The sequence below is a fragment of the Balaenoptera acutorostrata genome, unplaced genomic scaffold, assembly GCF_949987535.1.
Source record: "Balaenoptera acutorostrata unplaced genomic scaffold, mBalAcu1.1 scaffold_470, whole genome shotgun sequence".
In the NCBI taxonomy this organism is placed as follows: Eukaryota; Metazoa; Chordata; class Mammalia; order Artiodactyla; family Balaenopteridae; genus Balaenoptera; species Balaenoptera acutorostrata.
Genome location: NW_026646408.1, coordinates 156,717 through 180,606, shown reverse-complemented (window position 1 = coordinate 180,606; position 23,890 = coordinate 156,717). Strand labels below are relative to the sequence as shown.

The 23,890-nt window shown below is 38.0% G+C and overlaps 1 protein-coding gene across 8 annotated transcripts in view; it reads right to left on the bottom strand.

Moving 5' to 3' along the window:
- The window catches only part of LOC130706890 (glucocorticoid-induced transcript 1 protein-like), a 143,131-nt gene that overhangs the window by 18,880 nt on the left and 100,361 nt on the right, over positions 1-23,890 (bottom strand). The window contains exon 1 of one of the 8 annotated variants that reach the window (XR_009006933.1): positions 22,556-22,791. The exons of 6 other annotated variants lie outside the window; for them this stretch is intronic. Coding sequence is in view for 1 of the 2 variants with exons in the window: in XM_057539579.1 (XP_057395562.1) it covers positions 8,264-8,326 (63 nt within the window). In the remaining variant the exon portion in view is untranslated. Of the gene's footprint in view, positions 1-8,029; positions 8,327-22,555; positions 22,792-23,890 lie in introns of those variants that run through there. One more of the 8 variants, XM_057539579.1, reaches the window with a different exon arrangement.

The window sequence follows — 23,890 nt, the reverse complement described above, 5'->3', positions numbered from 1 at the left end:
TCTCTGTATAAGCATCACCAGGCAGCTTGTTAAACATGCACGTTACTGGGCCACACTCCCAGAGATTCTAATTTAGTAGCTATAGGGTGGAACCAGGTATCAACATATTTTTTAAAATTTTTCTTTTCTTTTTTTAAAAAATTAATTTATTTATTTTTGGCTGCGTTGGGTCTTCGTTGTTGCACGCGGGCTTTCTCTAGCTGCAGAGAGCGGGGGATACTCTTTGTTGCAGTGCGCCGGCTTCTCATTGCGGTAGCTTCTCTTGTTCGGGAGCACGGGGTTCTAGGCGCACGGGCTTCAGGAGTTGTGGCTCACGGGCTCTAGAGCACAGGCTCAGCAGTTGTGGCGTGCGGGACTAGTTGCTCCACGTCATGTGGGATCCTCCTGGATCAGGGCTCGAACCCGTGTCCCCTGCACTGGCAGGCGGATTCCCAACCACTGCGCCACCAGGGAAGCCCTCAACATACTTTTTCAACCAGACCAAATTGATTCAGATGCATCATCAGCCTTGGGAACCACTGAGGTCCTAAAGCAATGTTTCTCAAAGTGTTAGACATTTGTTAAATATGCTCAATACCGGGCCCAATTTCTCATCAACAATGTGAGACTCTCTGCTAGTGGGACCAAACAATGTGAATTTTAAACACGTATCTCAAGTGAATCTACCGGTACTACAAGCTTCAGAACCTATGCCTAAAGGATTGGGACTAGATCCTTTAGAGCTGCAGGTGCTCAAAAATAAAATCATTTTGTTGATTATAATCTACTCCATTTAGAGGCACTGAAAGTTTGAATATAAATCCAAGAAAATATCCTGCTGCAAAAAAGTCAAACAATTCTTCGAAATCTGCACTTAGCAGCTAACCTTCTAGAATCAAGTAAACTTAAACTTCTAGTCATCTCCTTCAAAAAGGTCACTTTCTAAACTGAGTGCCAGCCATGACAATAAGAACCTTCAAACCTAAATACAAAGCACTCTAGACAGAATGCTTAGGAATGCTTTCTTAGAAAGATGAGATAACAGACAAAAAGTTCAATACAGCTTCTTTGGAAAGATTCCCTCCCACCCAAACAGGGCATTTTGCACACACAAGTTTACTACAATAAAATATGCTTCCTAAAAAATACAAGAAATTCTGAAAAAATACATTAAGTAGGTTCCTTTTTATAAAATCAAACTGTCAAAGAAAAATTAAATAAAATATATAAGCAGAGTAAAATTTAGATTTTAATAATTAATTTGATTAAAGAATTTAAGCCTGAGTCTCCAAATATTACAGTATTTTATAGCCTGTTTATTTAAAACCTTTATCTTTTAAGAGAAAATAAGTGTTTCATGATGTCTGAATTTGCTCCTTCATATTATAATTTCAATCCTTATCACTGAAATCAAAATAACAAATTCATGGAGCGGAGACTGAATATAAGGCATTAAGTTGCTTTTCTTCAACTTCAAAAAAACCTGAAATGATATAGTTCCTAATTTAGTGATCAAAAATAACCAAAAGTAAATATGGGTAGAGAATATCTTGCTATTGGTTCACTGAGGTTAAGCATGAACTTAACTAAAGGTCTGTTTTGTTTTGTATTTTTATAAATCTATTTATTTTTTATTTTTATTTTGGCTGCGTTGGGTCTTTGTTGCTGTGTGTGGGCTTTCTCTGGTTGCGGTGAGCGGGGGCTACTCTTCATTACAGTGCACGGGCTTCTCACTGCAGTGTCTTCTCTTGTTGAGGAGCACGGGCTCCAGGCACGCGGGCTTCAGAAGTTGTGGCACGCGGGCTCAGTAGTTGTGGCTCGCGGGCTCTAGAGCGCAGGCTCAGTAGTTGTGGTGCACGGGCTTAGTTGCTCCGCAGCATGTGGGATCTTCCCGGGCCAGGACTCGAACCCGTGTCCCCTGCATTGGCAGGCGGATTCTTAACCACTGTGCCACCAGGGAAGCTCCTAAAGGTCTGTTTTGTTAACAGAGATTTGCTTCAGTATTTCTGTATTGAGAGTTACTTCCTTGAAAGTTATAGTTTTACATTTATTATCACTGTTGAAGAGTCTCTCCTTGACCAAACTTTAGTCAGGCTCCTCTGAACTCTTTCCAATTAGGCCCTAACTTTTGGGCTTCTGTGTTCATCTCTGCATTGTCCAATTTTAGCAAGAATCCTACTATGTCAGTTTAACCAGAATCCCCCACCCTCAATATTGATCACGCTGGATATCTGATTAGGTTCCTCATCCCTACCATCCCCCATGTAATATCTGACCACCTGGCCTGCCTTCATCAACAATCCTGTTTAGGTCTGTTTAGCCAGAATCCCCCTTATTTTCATGTTTCTTTCCTCTGAGTAATTTTTACCCCACCCTTCTACTTGGCTATACAGCCCCAGTTCTCCTAGTTGTATTCCAAGTTTGAGCCCAATCTCTCTCCCCCACTGCAAAACCACATTGCAGTGGTCCCTACAACTATCGTGATAGTCTCCCTGAATAAAGTCTGCTTTACTAATCTTTATAAGTGTCATGAACAATTTTTTCTTAAACATCACTACCAACATTATGAGTAATTTTCTCCTTGCCGCACGGTTAGAGAGAAATTTTCAAAACAAATCCCTGCCCCCCCCAACCAGGAAAAAAACAAATTTAAAGAACTATGTAACTAAGAATAAAAAAAGTAGAAAGGAGGAGACTGGTATACATCTCTAGCCAATCTAATGCACATTAATACTGATCATCTAATAGAATTATTGTTACATTCAGTTTTCCAAAATCAGCACAGTCTAGGCACCTCACCAACGGCCTTTATGGGCCTTTCTTGCTTAAAATATAAGAAGATAAAAAGTTAGCCAAATACATGGGCCACATAAAATAAAATCATCAAAATCAAATGAACTTTAGATGAGACAGGAAGGACACCAGATCTGAATATGCTACCTGAAATAAAACTAAAGGGCAAAAGCTAAAGCCCTCTCAGTGTGAGCAGATTCTGAAACACTAATCAAGACCTGGAATCCTGCCATAGAAGCAATCTAGAAGACATGCCGAAATGACCATATGGCTGCCCTGCAGAAATCTGGAAAGGAACCAGTCAAGAAGCTGACAAGAGAAACAAACATGCTTCTCACCAAATGAGGCCTGACACAGCCTGTAACCTGAGGTCTGTCAAGAAAAGCAAACAAAAAAATGTAGTCAAGCAGCCATTTAGGAATGATTCTTCTCTAGGTTATAGCTCAAATTTGTGTCAAATGATACATAAATTGAGATATGACATTTGGAGGAAGGCCTTCAGCCTGTTTTCAAAGAAAACCCAAGAGAGTATCTTCTTGTATCAAGGTTGTAAAAGAAAACTTCACCAAGATGGCCATGAAGGCTGGTGACAAGCACTGGAGGAATACACAACAAATTAAGATGGAGTTCTGACATCTGGAATAGATCTATAAAGAAATTACATATATAGCAGCTAGGATGATAAAGATTTTCAAGTTCATTTTTTTTCTGGTGGAAAATGCTATTTCTTTAAGGAACCCTGGCAAAGTCATAATTAGTAGAAGAACATTCTATAAACTTTATGAACTTCCAATGAATTCAATTAATAGAGCTTCCAAACATCTGAAATCTTACATAACTAATGGTCTCAAATGTTAAAGAAATAACCACAAAATATTAGCAACTATAAAACAACCAAAATCAGATGACCAAAAATGGATATTAATACAGTAAGTGAAAGGAAAGCAAATATTCCTTAACCAGAAGGCAAAATGTTTAACAAAATTTTGTTTCAAAGCACTTAACTTCCAGTTAAAGCAGCGGTAGAGCTTAGAAAATTTTTAACCAAATGAGACAGATCCACTATTATATCCCAATTAAAAACAAAAAAAACTAACAAAATAGACTATAATAAAGGCTACAGAATGGGCTATATCTTTACCACAGTATGACAAGCAATATTACTGATCAAACTCCTTGATTTTTAAAGTAGGGAAAACTGTGATCTAATAGTTCAAAACAAGCTAAAAATATTCTTTAAATGACAGAAGCAACGAAAAACCTCAGAATTAGAAAAACTGAAAAATGTTGTGTTTGAGAACAAGGAAGATATGAAAAGAGAGGTGATCAAACTCAGGAAAGATTTAGAAATAAAAGAAAAACTTATTTCAGGAATGAAGACTAAGTTAAGAAGAAGCACAGTGGGTTAATGCCTTACCAAAAGTACAAAATGGAACATAAGACAAATTTTAGAATTAAAAAAAAAGAAGAGGTAAAAAGATTTTAAGAGACAATAATTAATATGTAACATAAGCAAGACTGTCCAATATATGTTTAGTAGGAGTCCCTGAAGAAGACCAAAGCAACAAAGCAAAAAATACTAAAAACTATAATAAAACTCTCCTGGAATAAAAGATAACTTCAAACTACATATTGAAAGACTATACATGTATCTGAGAAAATGATACAGCCCAAATCGAACACATTTTAATGAAGCTAGAGTGACCTTCAAGTATAAAAACCCATAGATGAAAACTTCTTATAGTCTTGTATATTCTTGCTACATAATACATGAGAACTCAAGGAATATTGTTCCCATAAGTCTGTCCTGAAGAATCTACCAGAGAAAAAGCTTCAAACAACCAACAGCTTGGAAAGGAATTAACATAAGGGCTCCTGGAATGTGTGAGCCATTCAGGTAGTAACTTTCAAAGGGGAAGAGAGTAGCAGAATGCTCAATATCTCTCAGGTAAGTCCTCCATCATTCCATGAAAGAAATGACCAGAGAAGGATTGGAAATTCATATAGTTATTCTCTCAGCACATCTGTAAGACTAAGAATTTCCAGAATATCTGATAACCAAATGTAGTTATTAAATTTCTTATAGAACCAGATATATATATATATATATATATACATATATTTTTAAACATTTTAATATTCCTCCAATATTTTATTGTGTTGACTCTGAGAAAAATTAATGTTAGTCTTAGAGAGGTATACTTTCTTCCTAGGTAACCTAGTAGAGAAATTAGCTCCTGCCCTACCTCGTGAAGAAACTAATTGAAATGGGGCATCCATAGTCACTCCATTAATAGAATTTTTGCCCATCCCCTTCCTCTAGAGCTGGCAATTACAGAGTAAAGTTTGAAAGTCAATCCTACAGAAGCCTGCAGCAAGAACCAGGAATGGATCAAGGAACGGGAATTCCTCTTACGGGGAAAGGTGGAGTTTACCAGGGGAAAAGGTAGAACAATGGGCTGAGGGGCTTGAAGAGAGAGTCATTTGGAAAAAAACAAGATGGAAAGAAGCCTTGAAGAGCACCTTCACCTTGCAAGGAGCTAAATCAATAAGGATCTGCTTTTTGAAGGAACAAAAGTAAGCAGCCTCTGTCCACATCATCCCAGTATCTATGGGACAGGTCAATAAAGAACAAAAAGTCCTCAAATAATTGTCAAGACCAAGAAAGAACTGATTGACTATTAACATTATGGAATCAGGGTCTTACCACTATTACAAAAGGACAACCAAATTTTACCATGTAATACAAGATCTTTATGATGAAATCTGTATGAGGACTACAGTTCCTCTGATCCTGAAAAAGAGTCTGAAAATTATCAGCTTTCTCATCTCTTATTTGAATACAGAATAATGACTTAATATGGCAGAGAAAGCACAACAGTCTCCTAGACAAGTAAATATCTCTTCTTAAATCTAGACTGAAAATTTGTAGAATTCTAAATCCAAATACATTTTAACAACATACCATTTATAGTGAAAATAAGATTCAAGCATTTAAGTCTAAGTTATAAACATTTTGTTTAGGTAATAAAACCTACAGATTAGCTCATAATAGCATAATAATAGGGTAAACAGTTAACTCCATGGTTAAGTAGAAAAGATTAAGGAGAAAGGCTTAGGAAAAGAGTAACTGCTTAACCTCAAAAAGATAAGACTGCTAGTCAAGCTAATTTACTGATGGTAGGCAAATGATAAACAGAACTCTGAACTGAAAATACATCTGGATACCAGGGATTTGCTTCATGCAAAAGAATCTAGTTAATTAAATCTAGCCGACCAGCTGTATTTTCCCCCACATTGTGTCTCCAAATCCAGCAATGGTGAATATGCTGTTGACTGGGAAATATATAACTACGCTTCTGTAGAATAAACCCAAAATCAATAGGCTCAACAGAATGAAGGCTTCAGAAATAAGGAAACACAGATGTTTATTCTAGCATTTACTTTCATAAATATTGACAGCAAAGAATCAAATATGTAGCTGTGAAGCAGTAATGTATCCAAAATTGGATGCTTCATTAAAGCTGGATATGGCCCAAAGCTGCAGGAAAACATCCTGACGGAAAAGGTCTTATACAAATGATACCTTTGTAGAGGCCATGGAGTAAAACAGAACATGGTAAAAACCAGTTCCGTGTTTGCATACACAGGACACCTTCCACCTCAACAATTCTACAAATATTGTGCATAAAAGGTTGCCAGGAAACACTGCCAAGGACTGGGATCAACTTCAGAAAAAAATGAAATAAAACTACTAGCGGCATGACTAAGAGTAGGGGAAAAGTGTCATAAAATATTTTAGAAGAGCATCATATTTTATTCCTCCAGAACAGGCATAGAACTGGCCATTATAATCTTAGCCAAAAATAGTCTATTGATATTACTGATTGAACGGGACTTCAATCAAAATGGCACTGCCCAGGAGCTACAAATGGACTGAAGTCACAAAGTTCCAGAGTTTGTTATTAGCATCTAAGTTAATTTTTTCCCTTAAATGATGAAAGAACATTGTTCAATCCAAAAGCCCAAGAAATGAGCAAACAAATATCAGACTACGCTTTTTGGATATAGCTTGAATCATTAACAATACCTACAATAGCTAGGGCATTTGTAATAAAAACCTGAACAACACTTCCAGATGTACTAAAAAGACTCATCTCAACATGGGAAGAAAACAAAACCACACTATAGAAAAGAGATGGGTCAACTGGATTTTTGTCTGCCTTTTTTTCTCCATTCTTTCCTTCTTTACCTCTGACCAGAATTTTTTAAATCCTTTCTATGTAGTGTTTGAGACAGGACAAGTACGAACAATATATATTCAAACATTATGAATAATACAGTTAACTTCTTTTTCATGGATATGTCAAATCACTCATGTATCTGTCTCTTCCCCTGCCCCATATTTTAGCTATTTTACTTTCATTTAAGAATGAAATAAGAAAGCGAAACCTAATATGATTCACTATTTTGTTTATACTTAAATGATAAATGTAAAACTTATCTACCAGAGGGTAGGCTCCTTCCTAAAAGTAAAGCTCTTGTCTTTTTCTGTTTGTTTCTCTAACACCTAGCACAACTACTCAAGTTTTGTTGAACCTGTGGATATCAGTTATCCATCCTTTCCTTACTTTTAAATAAATTAATACTCAAAAACTAGAAATCACCTGTCATATATTATGGAACTCATTAGCAAAGGAGGCTTTCTGGAAGAGCCTCAAATAGAATGGCTCCACGTTTCTTTTTAATCTTCTGTATGTGAGGCTCATCTAAAATCATTGCGAATAAAGTGCAAGACAGTGACAAAAATAACTTGAATTCAGATCTCTATCATCCCATTTTCCACATTTACATAAAAGGCTATGATTTCCATGCTTAGGTATTTCACAAACAGCTCATTAAACAGGTTCATATAATAAATAACTCTTCATATAGTGCATAGCCAAGAAAAGTAACATATTTATATAAAATAACAAGACCACTTAATAAGACCACTAAACTTCGTGTCCTGCCAGGCACTCTGGGAGACAATGGATTTATTTCCACATGGCTATCAATTCTTACAACGTCTCCAAATTTTTTTGAAAATAGTTTCTTAAATTATTAATCAAAGAGTAGTTATAGCATCTTCAGTTAATGAAATAGCAAATTATATAAAACTAAATACATTCCACCAAGATCACACAATCCAACTTGATGAAGTATGTCTTGCATACTGACAGAAGCACTGATAACAATGAACCACACTTGCCTATGTGATGGATCACACGAGGTAAGAGTGAGACTCCCAGGGTGAATTTTCAAAGCGGCTCCAGTAGTAGCAGCTGGTAGACCACCTTTCTTTAAACTGTTAGGTGCAGTAAAGTTGCTAATGCTAACAGCTACCATTTTTTAAAATTCGTGGCTTATCACAATAAAAACCCAATGTGTATCTTCCTGGCTGACAGATGGCCTTCTATACGATCATTCAGGGATTCAGACTTCCTTCATCTTATGGCTCCACCATTCCTCCAGGGCCTTGGTTGGAGTCCTCTGCTAGATTCTCTGCTTCCAGCTGGCACATGAGGGAAGAGAATGAATGACCAGGATCAAACTAGTGCTTTTTTATTGAACACAGATGAAAATGTTATATATCACAAAGCCTTATCTAATTGTAAGGAGGGGTAGGAAAAAGAGTCTTGATGTGGGCCAACAGGGAGACAAAACAGGGTTTGGTGAAACCTTAGAAGTCTCTCCTATAGAAGGGCTTAACTCCCTTTGTCTGAATTACCTTGGAGATGGTTTGAGCCAAATTTTAGAGTAAGTCTTGCTAAATTATTACAATTGTCACCATAAATAGAATGATCTAACTTAATCTAATTTACAGTAATCAGTACATTACCTTCCACTGACACGGAATCCTTGCCTGACAAGGAACAAGTATGGAGCTATTGAAAGATAATAGCATTTTCAATACAAAGTGAGTTCAGTTTACAAAGAACTTGAGGTACACCATCGAGGATGCTGAGGTGAGTCTTTTATGTCAAGCAAAGGATTGTGAACTTCAGAATTTTTTTTTTTTTTAAAGAAAGACTATGTTTATAAAGAAAGACTGTGCAATGGGTCAATTAGAGAGGGGAGACTAATGGCAGGGGAACCACTTAAGAGGCAGCAGTTCTAACAAATCAAGCAATAAGTAATAACGGAGCCGTGAGGGGATGGAAAGAAGCTAGCAGATTCAGGACATAATTCTAAGGAGATGGGATAAGATATGGTGATTAGTAGGATGAGAGAAATGAGGGAGGAGGAAAAGTTAATAATTATGCTGCAAGGAAGTTAAGAACCCAACCCAATGATGCTCTGGGTCTGAAAGTCTTATTAATAAATTATTGATTTTCTGTTAGTAGCACAGAAAAATACACTAGGCCACTTTTTCAAAGCATGTTACCTAAGGGAGTATGATATATTCTACGTGAAACATCGGTGGAATATACTTTAAATTAAAACTTTTTATACAGATGGTAACAAGATCAGCAAGAAGGTAAAGAGCATGAGCAAAACATCCAAAGACGATTATAATGATATTTTAAAATATTTGGATATGTAGACTTGCAGGATGTAAGCATCATGTCTGTTTTAATTTGCTATATACAGTTACCACCTAGAAGAATACCCACTCCAGTCAGTAGAAATGCAATAACGACAGCTTTCAACACTTCTTTCAACTTTGAATCTAAATACCAACATAATATTCTGCTCAAAAATCACAAAGCCAACTCCAGCAGAGAAAATGATCATACACTTACTAAGAAAATTAAACTGTAGATAACTGGACTGTCATTCTAAATTATGTTAGATGATTCAGAAAAGGGAATTTATATGTAAACTGATTAATTTCTTTCTCCAAACCCATCCAACAACTTTTTACCAAATAATCCTTAAGTAAATACGTCAAAGAGTTCAGCATTTAAGACATGCCTCCCGAAGGAAATATAATTGTATTATAAATAGCAAATTTCCCCATAACCACAAGGAAGATGTTCAGAATTCTCATCTAGTTAGTTGTCCATTCGTTTTATCTTACATGAGATAAGTAAAGTCCCTAAGTCACTACCAGTTAGTATATTAAAATTACTTATAGCATTATGAAAAGATGACCATGAATTTCTACTCTATATGGAAAAAGTATCAGGAGCCAGTGATTATCCAGTGATTGCTGAGAAAGGAATGCAAACTTTACAGCATTCTCTCTTTTATACACATACATACACACCACACACACACACACACACACACACACACACACACACAGATATTGTGTAGGCCTTAGGTATAATCAAATTAGGTGACCAATTAATTTTTTTAATCTGTACACAAATTTTTTTAACATTTTTATTTGTAACAGACCCAACCTTAACCAAAATGTCCTCCAATAAGTGATGGGTAAGGAAACTGTGGTACATCCATACTGTGGAATATTGCTCAGCAATAAAGGGTAACAGACTATTGATACTCTGAACAACTGTGATAGATCTCAAGGGCATTATGTTGAGTGAAAAAGAGCCAAGCTCAAAAGGTCACATACTGTATGACTCCTTTTATCTAACATTCTCAAAATGACAAAATTATAGAGATGGAGAACAGATCAGTGATTGCCAGGGGTCAGGGTGGTAGGGGGAGGGAGTGGTGTGACTGCAACGGGCAGCACGAGGGAGATCTGAGTGGCACCTGACATCTGTGATAGAACAGGTGTCTATCTTGATTATACTGGTGGCTACACAGATCTACACATGTGATAAAATGACACACACAGTCACACACACCAATAGAAAAATCCTGGTTTGATGTCATACTATAATTTTGTAAAATATAACTGTTAACGGAAAAGTGGGTGAAGGATACGTGGGAGCTCTCTGTATTGTCTTTGCAACTTCCTGTGAATGTATACTTATTTATTGACTTTTAAATTTTTATTGGGGTAGAGCTTATTTACAATGTTGTGTTCGTTTCAGGTGTACAGCAAAGTGAATCTTTTATACATATACATATATCTACTCTTTTTTAGATCCTTTTCCCATATAGGCCATTACAGAGTATTGAGTAGAGTTCCCTGTGCTATACAGTAGGTCTTTATTAGTCATCTATTTTATATACAGTAGTGTGTATATGGGTGACCAATTAATTTCTCCATCCTTAAGTATATACAGAAACTTTAAGTGAAAATCAGACTGTAGGATTATACAATTATAAATAAAATCATAATCCACAGTACTAATCATATTTCTAGTCTAATTATGCTTACTTATTGCCTTGTCCTCCTGACACTGATAACAGTAGAAGGTTCGGTGAAAGTTTTTCATCAAGGAAGAAATATTTCCTCCATTAAGCTGGTTAGGAACAGTGTGGTAGGAAATTATAACTCAAGTAATAACTTTCTTTTTATAAGGACAAAATAATCCAGAAAAAAACTTGGAATATTTATCTAATTTAAAAGCATATCTTTCCACAGAGAAATGTGAGAAATAAAATCATCAGTACATATGAATTCTTTCCCTTTTAGGGGTTCACTGAATACAAAATTTCTTAGAATTTTAAAACTCAGACTAGAAAGGAAATGGAAAAGATCTATTCATGTTCATTTATAACAACTTCTTAGGATATTAGTTAATCCTGCTAAATGTCAGTAGAACATTTTATGCAGAAATGAGAAATTACACTATTCTGTAATATATTTTTACAACCTCAGATGAACCTCAATCTTGTGTAACTGACTTCCTAAAAAGTTTGTGTAAATAACACTTTGCTAAATTGAATAATTTTACTTGCACGTAAATTAGATATTCTCTAAAGCAAACAACCACCCCAAAATCTGCTCTACACTTTAAAATTTTTACATTGAAATAAAGAACAAATTAATATGTAATTTATATTCTCATTGCTTGCTTAGTATAATCATAATCTTTATGACAGATCTAAAAACATTTAGATTTTTAATTGAAAATGCCCACCAAATTTGTGGCATGATGGTTTTTTGAATTTCTCCAAATATAACAGCTTCAGAAGCTGATTCCATGTTAATCCCACCATGTTAGGCCAAACTTTAGCAGAATATTATAATATGTCCAGGCAGCAATATAGCTTACACCTAGATATAATATAGAAGCCACAAGGTAATGCTCTCCTAAGCTTCCTCTAATAAGGGAAAAACACATATAAACAAGTATTTGGTATTCAAAAAAGAATACCAAGAAGTGCAACCTAATCTTGAAAGATAAGCATAGAACATAATAATTCCCATATGAAGTCCAAACCTCAGAGAAAATAGTGGGTCAAATTCTTGGCAGATTTTAAATGACTTGACCTTGTTGAGAAAAATGAATGTGAGCACCCCAATTGCACCTAGAATGCGTATTCTGGGAGGGTTAAACAGAGCTCCTCAGACATAGCGGGGACTCAATAAATATTTATTATGTAAAACGGGGAGAAAATGCATTCGTTTTACTCATCAACATACTGCCAACAACTACAATACCTGAAAACAAAAATTTCTTGAATGAACAGTTATCACTGAAATTACATTAAAGCTACGCTCATCTTTGGCCATGTGTTAACCAAAAAGACAAGGAGTGGGCAAATGCAATCAACTGACCAGCTGTTTTTCAATAACAGGTCACTTCAATATGCAAAGAAAGAACAGAATTTTAAAATAAGTTTTTTAAAGCTATCGGATCAAAATGTTGCAGAATATTGTAGCTTTTTTCCAAAACCTGATTTCTGAGCACAGTCTAACTCCCTAATTTACAATGCTAATGAAACTGCATTTAGCAATGTTTGCTAATCCCTGTTTAGTAAGTAGTAGACACTTAAATGAAATAACCTGACTTTAAGCAGGAAAAGGACAGTTGATTCTTTTCAGGGAGATGCACCAGAGTACCTCCAAAACACTTTGGAAGAAAGAAGATGACACTGTCACAGAACACTCAAAAATATCATAATTTGTTTACAGACTACCAGCTAATATATAAACAAATCTGTATTTTACTATGATCCTTTTCCACATTCGTGGGAAGATCATTTCACAGGTTTACATAAGTATAGCAAAGTTCTTTAAGGTAACTGAGCAACTGAGCTCTACTAGTTTTTGTTATCTTCTAAGATACAAATATTACTTCATTAATCCAACTTATACACTGATGTATTTCACTACTAAAGTAATTACACAAGAAAAGTCATGAGAAACTTCATCACATAGACTCTATATAACACTTTCAGTATCATAACAATAACAATAAAAATACCATTTCTAATGTTACTTATGAAAGGATTCATGGTCCACACTGACTATCAAAGAGGGCTTAGAGTAAGCACAAGTGACACTGAAAAACGCCACAACATCCTGAAAGAAATTGTTAAAATGGAGATTGAAGTATCTTTTCTATTATACATCACATCAGCAAGCCTAGAAAATGGAAAAGAGCCCAAGGAGGCATAAATTGAGAAGATACTGCACCTTGCTGCTTTGCCATGAGAGTGAAATATAAAAAGATACTATTTTGAATGCTGCTAAATTATCAAAGAATGGTAAAATTATGTATCACAATGTTATGGTTGAATGGAGCCTTATGATGCTTTATTATAAATGTAAAGCTTACCTTATCAAATAGGAAAATGCAAAAGACTCATTCTACCCAGATTTTACGATTTCATGTGAAAGGCAATTTTAAAAATTAAATCTAAACTCTGTCTTAACAAAGTGGTAAGTACTTTCAGGACCAAGGGGAAGGCTTACTAATGACATAATAAGGTTTTGAAGTGCTATGACATATTTATATACATATCTGAGGCCTGAATCACTGGGAATACCTGCAGCTATTTTAAGTTCTATGGACCCTAGAGTTGAGTTCCATTTAGCTTTCTCTTCACACCCCACCAAAGCTAATTTTGGCCTTTCTGTGACTTAACTGTATAAGCAATGGGATAACCCATTGTGCATGCTTTCCTGCCCCATAATTAATTGGGTTCCAAAAGCAAGTTTCACCTGATCTGAGGTCGGGACGTAGAGAGTTACACGGCCCTTTGGGCCTTCTGTGCATGCCACCTGATCTTGGGCAGATTACTTAAGTTCTCAAGAGAGAAAGAGAAATTATAAAAGTGTTCTATATTGAGTTCCGGTGAAGACTAGTTGCTGACATAAAAGCTCAGTAAATAACTAATTTTACTAAGAATCATCTAGTCTACACAATGCTATAGAAACAATATGGTACTGGCAATAGAAACAGACACATAGACCAATGGAACAGAGGACCCAGAAATAAATCCACGCATATATGGTCAACTAATCTTTGACAAGGGTGCCAAGAATATACAATGGGAAAAGGACAGTCTCTTCTATACATGGTGCTGGGAAAACTGGATATCCACATGCAAAAGAATGAAACTGGACCCTTACCTTACATCATGCACAAAGTTAACTTGAAATGGATTAAAGACTTAAATTTAAGACCTGGAACTATAAAACTCCTAGAAGAAAACATAGGGAAAAAGCTCCTTGACATCAGTCTTGTCAATGATATTTTGGATATGATACCAAAAACACAAGCAACAAAAGCAAAAATAAACAAGCAACTAAAAAGCTTCTGCACAGTAAAGGAAACAATCAACAAAATAAAAAGGCAAGTTATGGAATGGGAGAAAATATCTGCAAACCATACATCTGATAAGCGTATGGATTTTGGATATATACATTTGCTATGTCCAAAATATATATGGAATTCATATAACTCAATAGCAAAAAACACAAATAACCTTATTAAGAAATAGGCAAAGGATCTCAATAGACATTTTCCATAGATGACATATAAATGGCTAACGAGGGTACACGAAAAAGTGCTCAACATCACTAATCACCAGTGAAATGCAAATTAAAACCACAATGAGGTACCACCTCACACTTGTTAGAATGGCTATTGTCAAAAAGACAAGAAAATAAGAAGTGTTGGTGAGGATGTGGAGAAAAGAGAACCCTTGTATAACATTGGTGGGAATATAAATTGGTAGGAATGGAAAACAGTATGGAGGTTCCTCAAAAACTTAAAAATAGACCTATCATATGATCCAGCAATCTCACTTCTGAGTATATACCCACAGGAAGTAAAATCAGTATCTTGAAAAGATATCTGCCCTCCCATGTTCTTTGCAGCATTATCCACGATAGCTAAGATGTGGAGAACCTATGTGTCCACTCACGGAGGAATGGATAAAGAAAATGTGGTATACATATAAAATGGAATATTATACAGTCTTTTCAAGAAGGAAATCCTGCCATTCATAACAACATAGATGAACCTGGAGAACATTTTGCTGAGTGAAATAAGCCAGACAGAAAAACAAATACACAGGGAAAAACAAAAACAAATATGATCTCACTTATGTGCATAATCTAAAAAAGTCTAACTCATAGAAGCAGAGAGTAGAATGATGGTTGCCAGGGACTGGCAAGTGGGAAAAGTGGGGAGGTCAAAGGGTACAAACTTTCAGTTAGGAGTAAGTTCTGGGAATCTAATGTACAGATGGTGACTACAGTCGATAATACTGTATTGTATACTTGGAATTTGCTAAGAATACATCTTAAGTGTTCTCATCACACATCAAAAAAAAAAAAAGGCATCTATGTGAGGTGATGGATATGTTAATTATCTTGATTGTGGTAATCATCTCACATTGTAAATGTGTACCGAATCATCACACTGTATACCTTAAAATATACAGAACTTTTATTTGTCAGTTATACCTCAGTAAATAATAAACTTACTTTTCCTTTAATAAACTTACTTTTCCTTTCCACAGCGGAATCTTTCCCCTACCCAACCAAACTCTTAAAAAGCCCACCTATATCATTTTAAAGATAGAGAAAATAGGATGCAAAGAGTTAAGAACTTACTATAAGTCAAATGTTAGAAGTGCAAATAGAACCCAAGTCTCTTGACTCCAAATCTAATATTTTTCAGTATACCTTTCTGTTTCTAAGCCTCTTTTATGGAACCATTTGGAAAATCATTTCTTCGGTCTTTAACTTGATAATTAATTCTAGAGAAAAAAGCCAGGTTATTCCATTAAGGAATAAATGTAGCCACTCACTGCTTCATTCCACCTTTACCAGAAATAAGACAATCCCCAAAGCAAATGTATAGAATCAGTTACAGGGCAACTCTAGTTGTCAGTCAGTGCTCATTCAATCCTATATTCAAGAGTATCAACAGCAATCATTTTATTAGGTATATCATCGGTATTAACAAAGCTAATTAAGCCACAAAGAGTTCACTCATATCTTGTTTGTTCTGCTCAAGAAAACAACTGTATAATAATGTTAGAAAATGTTTACCTAAATAATTGATCTTTTAGTAATATAAAAGTTACAATTAGCTATAGGGACTACTAATGGAAGTTCACCCTGTGGCCATACTGGCTAAATAAGGGGATATTACTGTCAGTAGTTGATAGGTATTTTATCTTTAGACACCAAGCAGCAAGTTTTAGCAGTTTTTGCCTTCTTGTTATGCAACATCCAAAAGTTTGATGGATTTCTGAATTCTAATAACTTGGAAGACAATTTTGGATGTCAAACTTCCCACACAATAATGGATCTCACTAGTTTCTTTAACTCATCCTTATTTTTGGTGAGCCATTATTAAGGTGCACCATAGTTGCATTGCATTAAGTTACAAATATACAGAGTTCAAACCCACAAATTGCAGTGATAACTATTAGCTCTTGGTGGGGCTAAATTAACCTAGTACCAGTTGCCAGGCCAATCACTTGAGACCAGAATCTCTGCTTAGTCATTCCTGAAGCATTTACCAGTTTACCACCATGTATAACTAACTTTTAATAATCATGGAGAAACATACTCCTCACTATAATACGATTCAAGAACAGCACAGATTCTGGAAGTACACAGGGCCACATACAACCAAGTCCATATCCTTGACCCCTCAGGAACCAGGATTTCTCTCACACACACTGTTGCTCATACCCTCCTCTCTGTCTCTCTCCCTCTCTCTCTCTGACACATTTTTAGACATTCTGAAAATGTCAAAGCATACCCCAGCACAGTGTAATAGTGTTGTGGAACCAATAGAAAACCTATTCTTCAGTAATTCTTAGAGCTCAGAAATCACAGCTGATGACCAATATCAGTCTCTTTTTAATTAGAGAAATAGGATAATCCTGTGGAATGAACGCTGTATCTGGAATCGGAAGATATGATTTGAAATCCACTTTCTTGATGAATGAAAGTATATATTGCCTTATATATAGCAAAGCACTCAGATGTTTTCTTCCTTTGTACCTACAACAATTAGAGATACAACGTAATATTGGGGAGGTTATTCAGGTATTCATGAACTTGCCTCGTCCTGCAAGCTGCCACAATAACATTCACCTGAGGTAAACAACACTGCTTAAAGGGATCTGCCATGTTTGTTCCTACAAAAATGGAATACTAGGAAAGTATTTTTCCACAATTTGTTCATAATTCAGTATAATCCTGTTTTCTTTAGAATTTCTATAAATCCATCATAATTTGTTTTGCAGAACAAGCACAAGTATTATCCTTCTAGAATCAACTGGATGATCCATGGAGTCATGGTCAGTTCTAGGGTTCAGATGAGAGGCAGAAAGGGAAAGAGATTGGCTCCTGGCTCTTCCATCAGCTTCTCACTCAGGTTTTTCACATCAATAGGTGAGCAGTGTTCTCTCTTTCCTCCACTGACTGTTGGCAAACCCAGTTAGAGACCAGCATCAGAGAAGCTCAACCTCTTGTTAAAATAAATAGAATATAGGACAGAAACAGCATCAGTGATTTGGTTTCTTTGACATTTAATGAGAGAACAAAATTATATATTGAAGACAAAAAACAACAGTGCCAGGCACAGACCCAGGACAGGTGCTGTGAAAAAGCCTATCGTGGTGGTGTCTGGGGATTTAAACTCTGGAGAAAAGACTAAACTAAAATAAAGAATAACAAAGTCATTAGTATATACTTCTTGGCAGATTATTAGCTATATGTGGAAGCTTTGATAAAACAGGCTTTTAGGGCTTCCCTGGTGGCGCAGTGGTTGAGAGTCTGCCTGCTAATGCAGGGGACACGGGTTCGAGCCCTGGCCTGGGAAGATCCCACATGCCGCGGAGCGGCTGGGCCCGTGAGCCACAACTGCTGAGCCTGCGCGTCTGGAGCCTGTGCTCCGCAACGAGAGAGGCCCGCGCATCGCGATGAAGAGTGGCCCCCGCTTGCCACAACTGGAGAAAGCCCTCGCACAGAAACGAAGACCCAACACAGCCAAAATCAATCAATCAATCAATCAAACATACGCATCTGATTCAAGATCCTCATTAAAAAAAAAAAAAAAAAAAAAAAAACAGGCTTTTAGCAATGTTTTAAATTTCAGATTTAAGAAAAATCCTCTCCTACTCGCCATTTGTTGAACACTGCCCTTTATTTCCATTGTTATTCATTGCCATGGAGCCCAATTACTCCTTTGTTTTCTTATTCACATTTAGTCCACATTATCACAAATAAAAATCACAAGGATACCATTACCCTTCAACACTTCCCCAATGTATAAATCCTAATTTGCATTAAATCCTTGAAGCAACATACATTGCAGTGAATGAAACGTCCTTCTGTAAAAAGTACTGTAAATAATGAAAGAATTTTCAGCTCAATATATATACACGAATTTACATACAGTTAAACTGACGAAGGTGCTTTTCTACACCCTAGGTATACAATATTCAATATGCTTAGAATAATAGTTATTTGAAAGGAATATAATCTTTGAACATAAAACAGTTTAAGAAAAAAAACTTCTATAAATTCACTTATCTGGTTTGCTATTGACCCACTGATGGAGACATTTTACGTACCATAATTAATGGGAACATTTAGTTAATGAACGCTGCTGATACTTAGTGTAGTTCTCAAAGGCTGAAAACCTTTCCCAAAAATCAGTATCTGAAACCTATCTCTTTAGGAAAAACAGTCAAAGCTTTAACTGTTTTCAGTCTAGTATAAGAAAGCTTTGAAACAAGTTAACTCTAAGCACTCAAGGAAAACTATTTTTAAAAGGGGGGGGGACAAGAGGAGGACCTTAATTTTCAACAATATCGCCTGAGCAATAACTCTATAAGAGAATGTCTGAGTATCTTTAAAAAGAGAGAAAAAAAGTAATTTAAAATGTTGGAAGTCCACAAACTGAGCATAGCAGTAAAAAGGACTTGAGGGAAAATTTAATGAAAAATAAAAAACTGCAAGCAAATTATTTGATCAAAACACAGACACACACACACACACACATACATGCACACACACTGCAGGCAGTCATTCAGCATTATATGCTAGCTGGCTTTGTATTTTCTTTTAAAATATAATCATAACTTCTTAATGTATAAAACAATAAGGCTCTCAAGGTACTCATGAAAAATTCTTATCAAATTTCACTCTAGAGTTAGTGATACTAGGCATGTTAAATCAGGAATCAACACATGCTATTTTCCATAGCAGGAACTATATAAATTACAAGCTCTTCCATGTTTTTGTTATTAGGTTTGGTACACTTAAAAATAAGCGGTATTCTACATCGAGTGCTCTAACGCAACGGTTTTTATATCTTTCAGAATTTATAATTCATCTCCATGCTCAATCCTTACAAACAAACACAAAAGCACCTGCAATTGCTATTTACTGTCTAGCACAATAAAATTGTATTTGTTCTGTTTTTGAATTCATAGGTTTTGCTTTATGAAGTTTTCAGAAAGAAGCAACTTTATTATATTTTCATTGTTACTCATGATTTTAGCTTAAAGATCATTCATTTTAACACAACATCCTGCTATATTCTCATTTGGGTTGTTCTATTTATCTCAAAGGTAGACTTATGTATTACCATTACAAAACAATAACTATTTGCATAATACTTCATGATTTTACATCTATTAAAAACACATCACAGGGAGCCTGAGGATGCATTCAGTAGCTTTTCATTCACCACTTCAAGAACCTTCAGAACTGAACAAGGGGGAGGGTGACATTTTGCTAAAGGCAGAAGAAATGAATATAAATAAGAAACTCTGAAGTTTTAAAAATAGAAAAGAAAATTTTAAAAATGCAAACAAAAATATGATCATATGCATAAACAAGATAATTTCAATTTTTAAAACTCCATGTTCTCTATACAGAGCAAGGTGTTTGGAGATTTATGTATCTTCTATTATGATACCCATTGAAATTATCTAAAACTGTGCTACAAAAATAAAGAAAATTACCATCTTCTTGCTAGATTTTATAAATATCATATTAAAATTGTGCCTATTTACATAATTCAGCTTTTCCTCAGCCTTGTGAAACAATCTGAGTATCATTTCTTTATTATTCTAGACTTCACCCTATAAATGTGCATATTAAGAATGTTTCAGAGGGAGATAATAATGATCTAACATGTTCAGAAATTACACTGTCTCATAACTTCTTCTTGGTAAAGCAATTACAAAGAAAATTGTTTACATCTTCTGTATTTTCTTCCATAACCACCAGTCCAGATAAAAAAAATACCGAATGCTGTTATGTCACCTCTAGTCCAAATGCTCATAGCACTTGAAGCTTTTTGTAAGCAATATGCTTCTATACTAAACACATATCCCTGAGCCAACACCTACCTAATTTAACAGTTTTAAATGTAGTTTCAAATGCAGCGTAATACCATCTTAAACACACACACACACACGGAGTGTGCAGAAAAGGAAGGAGGGGGAGAGCCAGAAATGGAGCACGTTGTTGTTTTTCATTCATGCAGTATAGTGACGTCAGTGTCTGCAGCAGCGGCAGGAGCCTTGACCTGTGGAGGCTACAATCCACTGAAGTCAGAACCTTGCAGAATTCAAAAGAAACTGAGTAGATAATTGTTTGAAAAATTGTTCAACTGTTCATAGCATGAATTTTAAATAGATAAGTAAAAAGAATAGATTAGTTGTATCGTTTTAACTTAGGTAGAGAGGAGCAAGGTGGGATGTGGAGAAGTAACAGAAAGGTAATATCATCAGGGAACCGGGGGCAGAAGAGCCTACATTCAAAATCATTTCAATGGAAGAAACTGACAAAACCACCTGGTGTTAAAAACAGCAGAAAGGCCTCTTCTTTTCCCAATACAAGTTCTCTGATGCAAATCTGTCTCCTGAACAACCAGATTCAGAGAAGTGTTTTCCTCATGATTGCGTTAAAATTGCATTCAACTCAGATGTGACATACTACAACAAAGAGGACGGTTTAAGCCTGGTCACAAATTTCATTAAAACTACTTGATGATGGACCTTGTAATTCCTAAGCAATTAAGACTTCTGAAGGATGCAGAAAAACAAGTTGTACTACAATCTGTTGTAAGATGTGTTTATCAACAAAGGGGAGGAGGTACTAGATGAGCAATATATTGTTGCAGCAATTGCTGAAACTACTCACTATGCCCGCAAACCCTCTGAACACAGTCTTTCTGCAGTGCTTATATTATGGCTCTTACATTAGTCCCTAAAAGAAAATCCCAAAACTCAATCTATGTACTGTTGAAACTAAATCACTCAAAAATTTATGTAACTGCTGCCTTCTTTTCATTCTGTTACCTCTCATTTCATACAGTTCTAGAAAATGTGCAAAGGAGTTGCATATGGCATTAATCTGTTAGAAAACGGTGGCCTTTTCTATAAAATACAGCCAAAGATGTGTGTTCAGTTGTGGTCATTATTAGGGCGATCACGTTGTTTTCATTCATTCATTCAGGATTTGCTGGAGGATGTCAGTTTCTGCAGCGGGCTGGACCTGGGGGAGGAGTGGGGGAGCAAATGCCTTCCGGTGCATACTGATTACAGGATGCATTTCTCGGTGCTCCTGGACACATACCACTGCACTACATCCTACCCTGCCTCACCATCAGGTGGTCTGAAAACAAGGGCCTTAGCAACATGCTAATTACAGGTCAGAAATATTAACACAAAACACCAAAACTGCAATCTATCTTAACACAATCACTTTCTCCAAGTCTAAGACCTTCATCAAGAAAACTCCATTAAAAAAATTGCACATACCCCATAAACATTGCACAGGCTCCACAGTGATTCCCTTCCAAGCAGAGAGTTTCCCCCTCGGTATGATCGGTTCTCTGCACAACGCAGCAGCAGCATCTGTAGCCCTAGCGTGGCATCTAATAACATGAGCTCCTCCTCCCTCCCTTAGGAGCTTTACATCCCTGTTTTGGCTAAACTTCCTCTTCTCCCCCAGGACTAAACTAGATCATTCACCGTGTCCCTAAACATAAACCAAACCACACCAAAACACAAAACATTAAGGGAAGCCGACAGCATCCACCAGCTCACCATTACCTTTGACACCTAAGAAAAACGAATAGAAGGGAAAAGGGGAGCACACTCCACAAACAGGTCCTTAGAAATTTACCATGAAAGTCTTGAGTTGGGCATAAACTGTTTCCAGTGCAGTACCGCCGTGATGCATGTGACTATATAGAGAAAAGAGGGAGCCCAAAAAAAAAAAAAAAAAAGCCAAACCAAACACTGTACACTTCAATTGCACATCCAAAACTGTCCCCTCTACACACCCAACAGGATATCCTTACATCATAACTGGTGCCTCCACCTCCCCACCCCCAAAAAAGAAAACAAAAATTATCCCGGTAGGCACAGACACTTTATAGGAACTTTGTAGGAAAGCACAAAGAGGCTGTAGAGATTACAACCACCACCTTACCTGTTGCCGGAGAGTTTGTGTGCGTGTTGTTTTTAAGTGTTTCGCCCAGCTCCTCCTTCCCCCACTACAAACAGCAAACACATGAGTGAGCTAATCAGCTCTTAAACTGAAAAACCTTTCGATCCAGGCGAGTGATGGAAGATAAAAGCTGAGGGGCGGCAGGAGGGTCAAATAAAAGTTGCTCCGCAGTTCGCTCATCCAAGCCCCGCAGCGACCGCAGGGGGGTGAGGTTCCCAAAGCCACTTTCATACCTTCGATAATGCACTAGCAAAGAGAAGCCCGGAGAGGCTGAAGTTTCCACAGAGGGCACCGTCGGGGAGACGCAGCCCGGGAGGACGCAAGGGTTGGGCTCGCTACCTCTGCACACGGGCGAGCCGGGGCTCCGGCGCTCAGGTGAGTTGCTCCTCCGGTGGCTCTCTGGGGACCGTCTCGGGTGGCCCTTGGCCCGCGGCGCCTGCTCGGTCGGGGCCGCGGTCGGCGGCGGCGTCGGGCTGGGCAGACTGGGGCCGCGAGCCGCGCCGGGCCCCGGGAGGCTGCCCAGCGAGGCGGCGGCGGCGGGCGGGCGCGTGGGACTGTGTTGGCTGCCCCGCAGGAGCTGGTAGGGCACCGTGGCGCGGATGGGCTGCAGCAGCCGGCCGGCTCCCGCAACCGGGGCGCAGTTCACGCCGCCGCCGCCTCTGTCACCGCGGCCGCCGCTGCCACCGCCGTCCGCACCGTTCCCGCTCCCGGCGGCGGGAGTGGCGGGCGGGGAACCCGCGGCGCTGCGCCGCATCCTCTGCGGCGGGGGATGAGGAGTGTGAGAGGAACTGGAAGAGGAGGAGGCAGTGCACATGGTGGCTCCGCGGGCCCTGGACGATGCCGGCCAACACCGAGGCGCGGAGCGGGAGGCGCGCGAGCGTGTGGGAGCCGGCGCGCTAGTGCGTGCGAGCGTGTAAGGGGGAGGGGCGGGGGGATCGTGGAGGGGGAGGAGTCTCTCGGCTCCCCCTGCGCAACGCGCACCCCCGCCGCCTCAGCGAGGGGGGGAGGGGAAGGCTGCGAAAACTAACGTCCAACGGCCCCAACCACCCGACCGGGCTCGGGGTGGCGGTTACGGCCGGGGCCTCGAGGAGCCGGGAGCCGCCGCCGCCGCCGCCCCGGGCCTCACGCTGACACGGGAAAGGGGCAGCCGCCGGCATCACGCAGACTCGCGGGGCTGCACGCGCAGGAGAGCCCGGCAGCTGCAGGGAGGGCCGGGATCCCTGCTTCTGGGGACCTGGTAGGGGGAAAGGGCCTCGAGGTGCCTGGCTGAACGCGGAGCCGAGCCACCGCCTCCTCTGCCCGCTCCTCACTCCATAA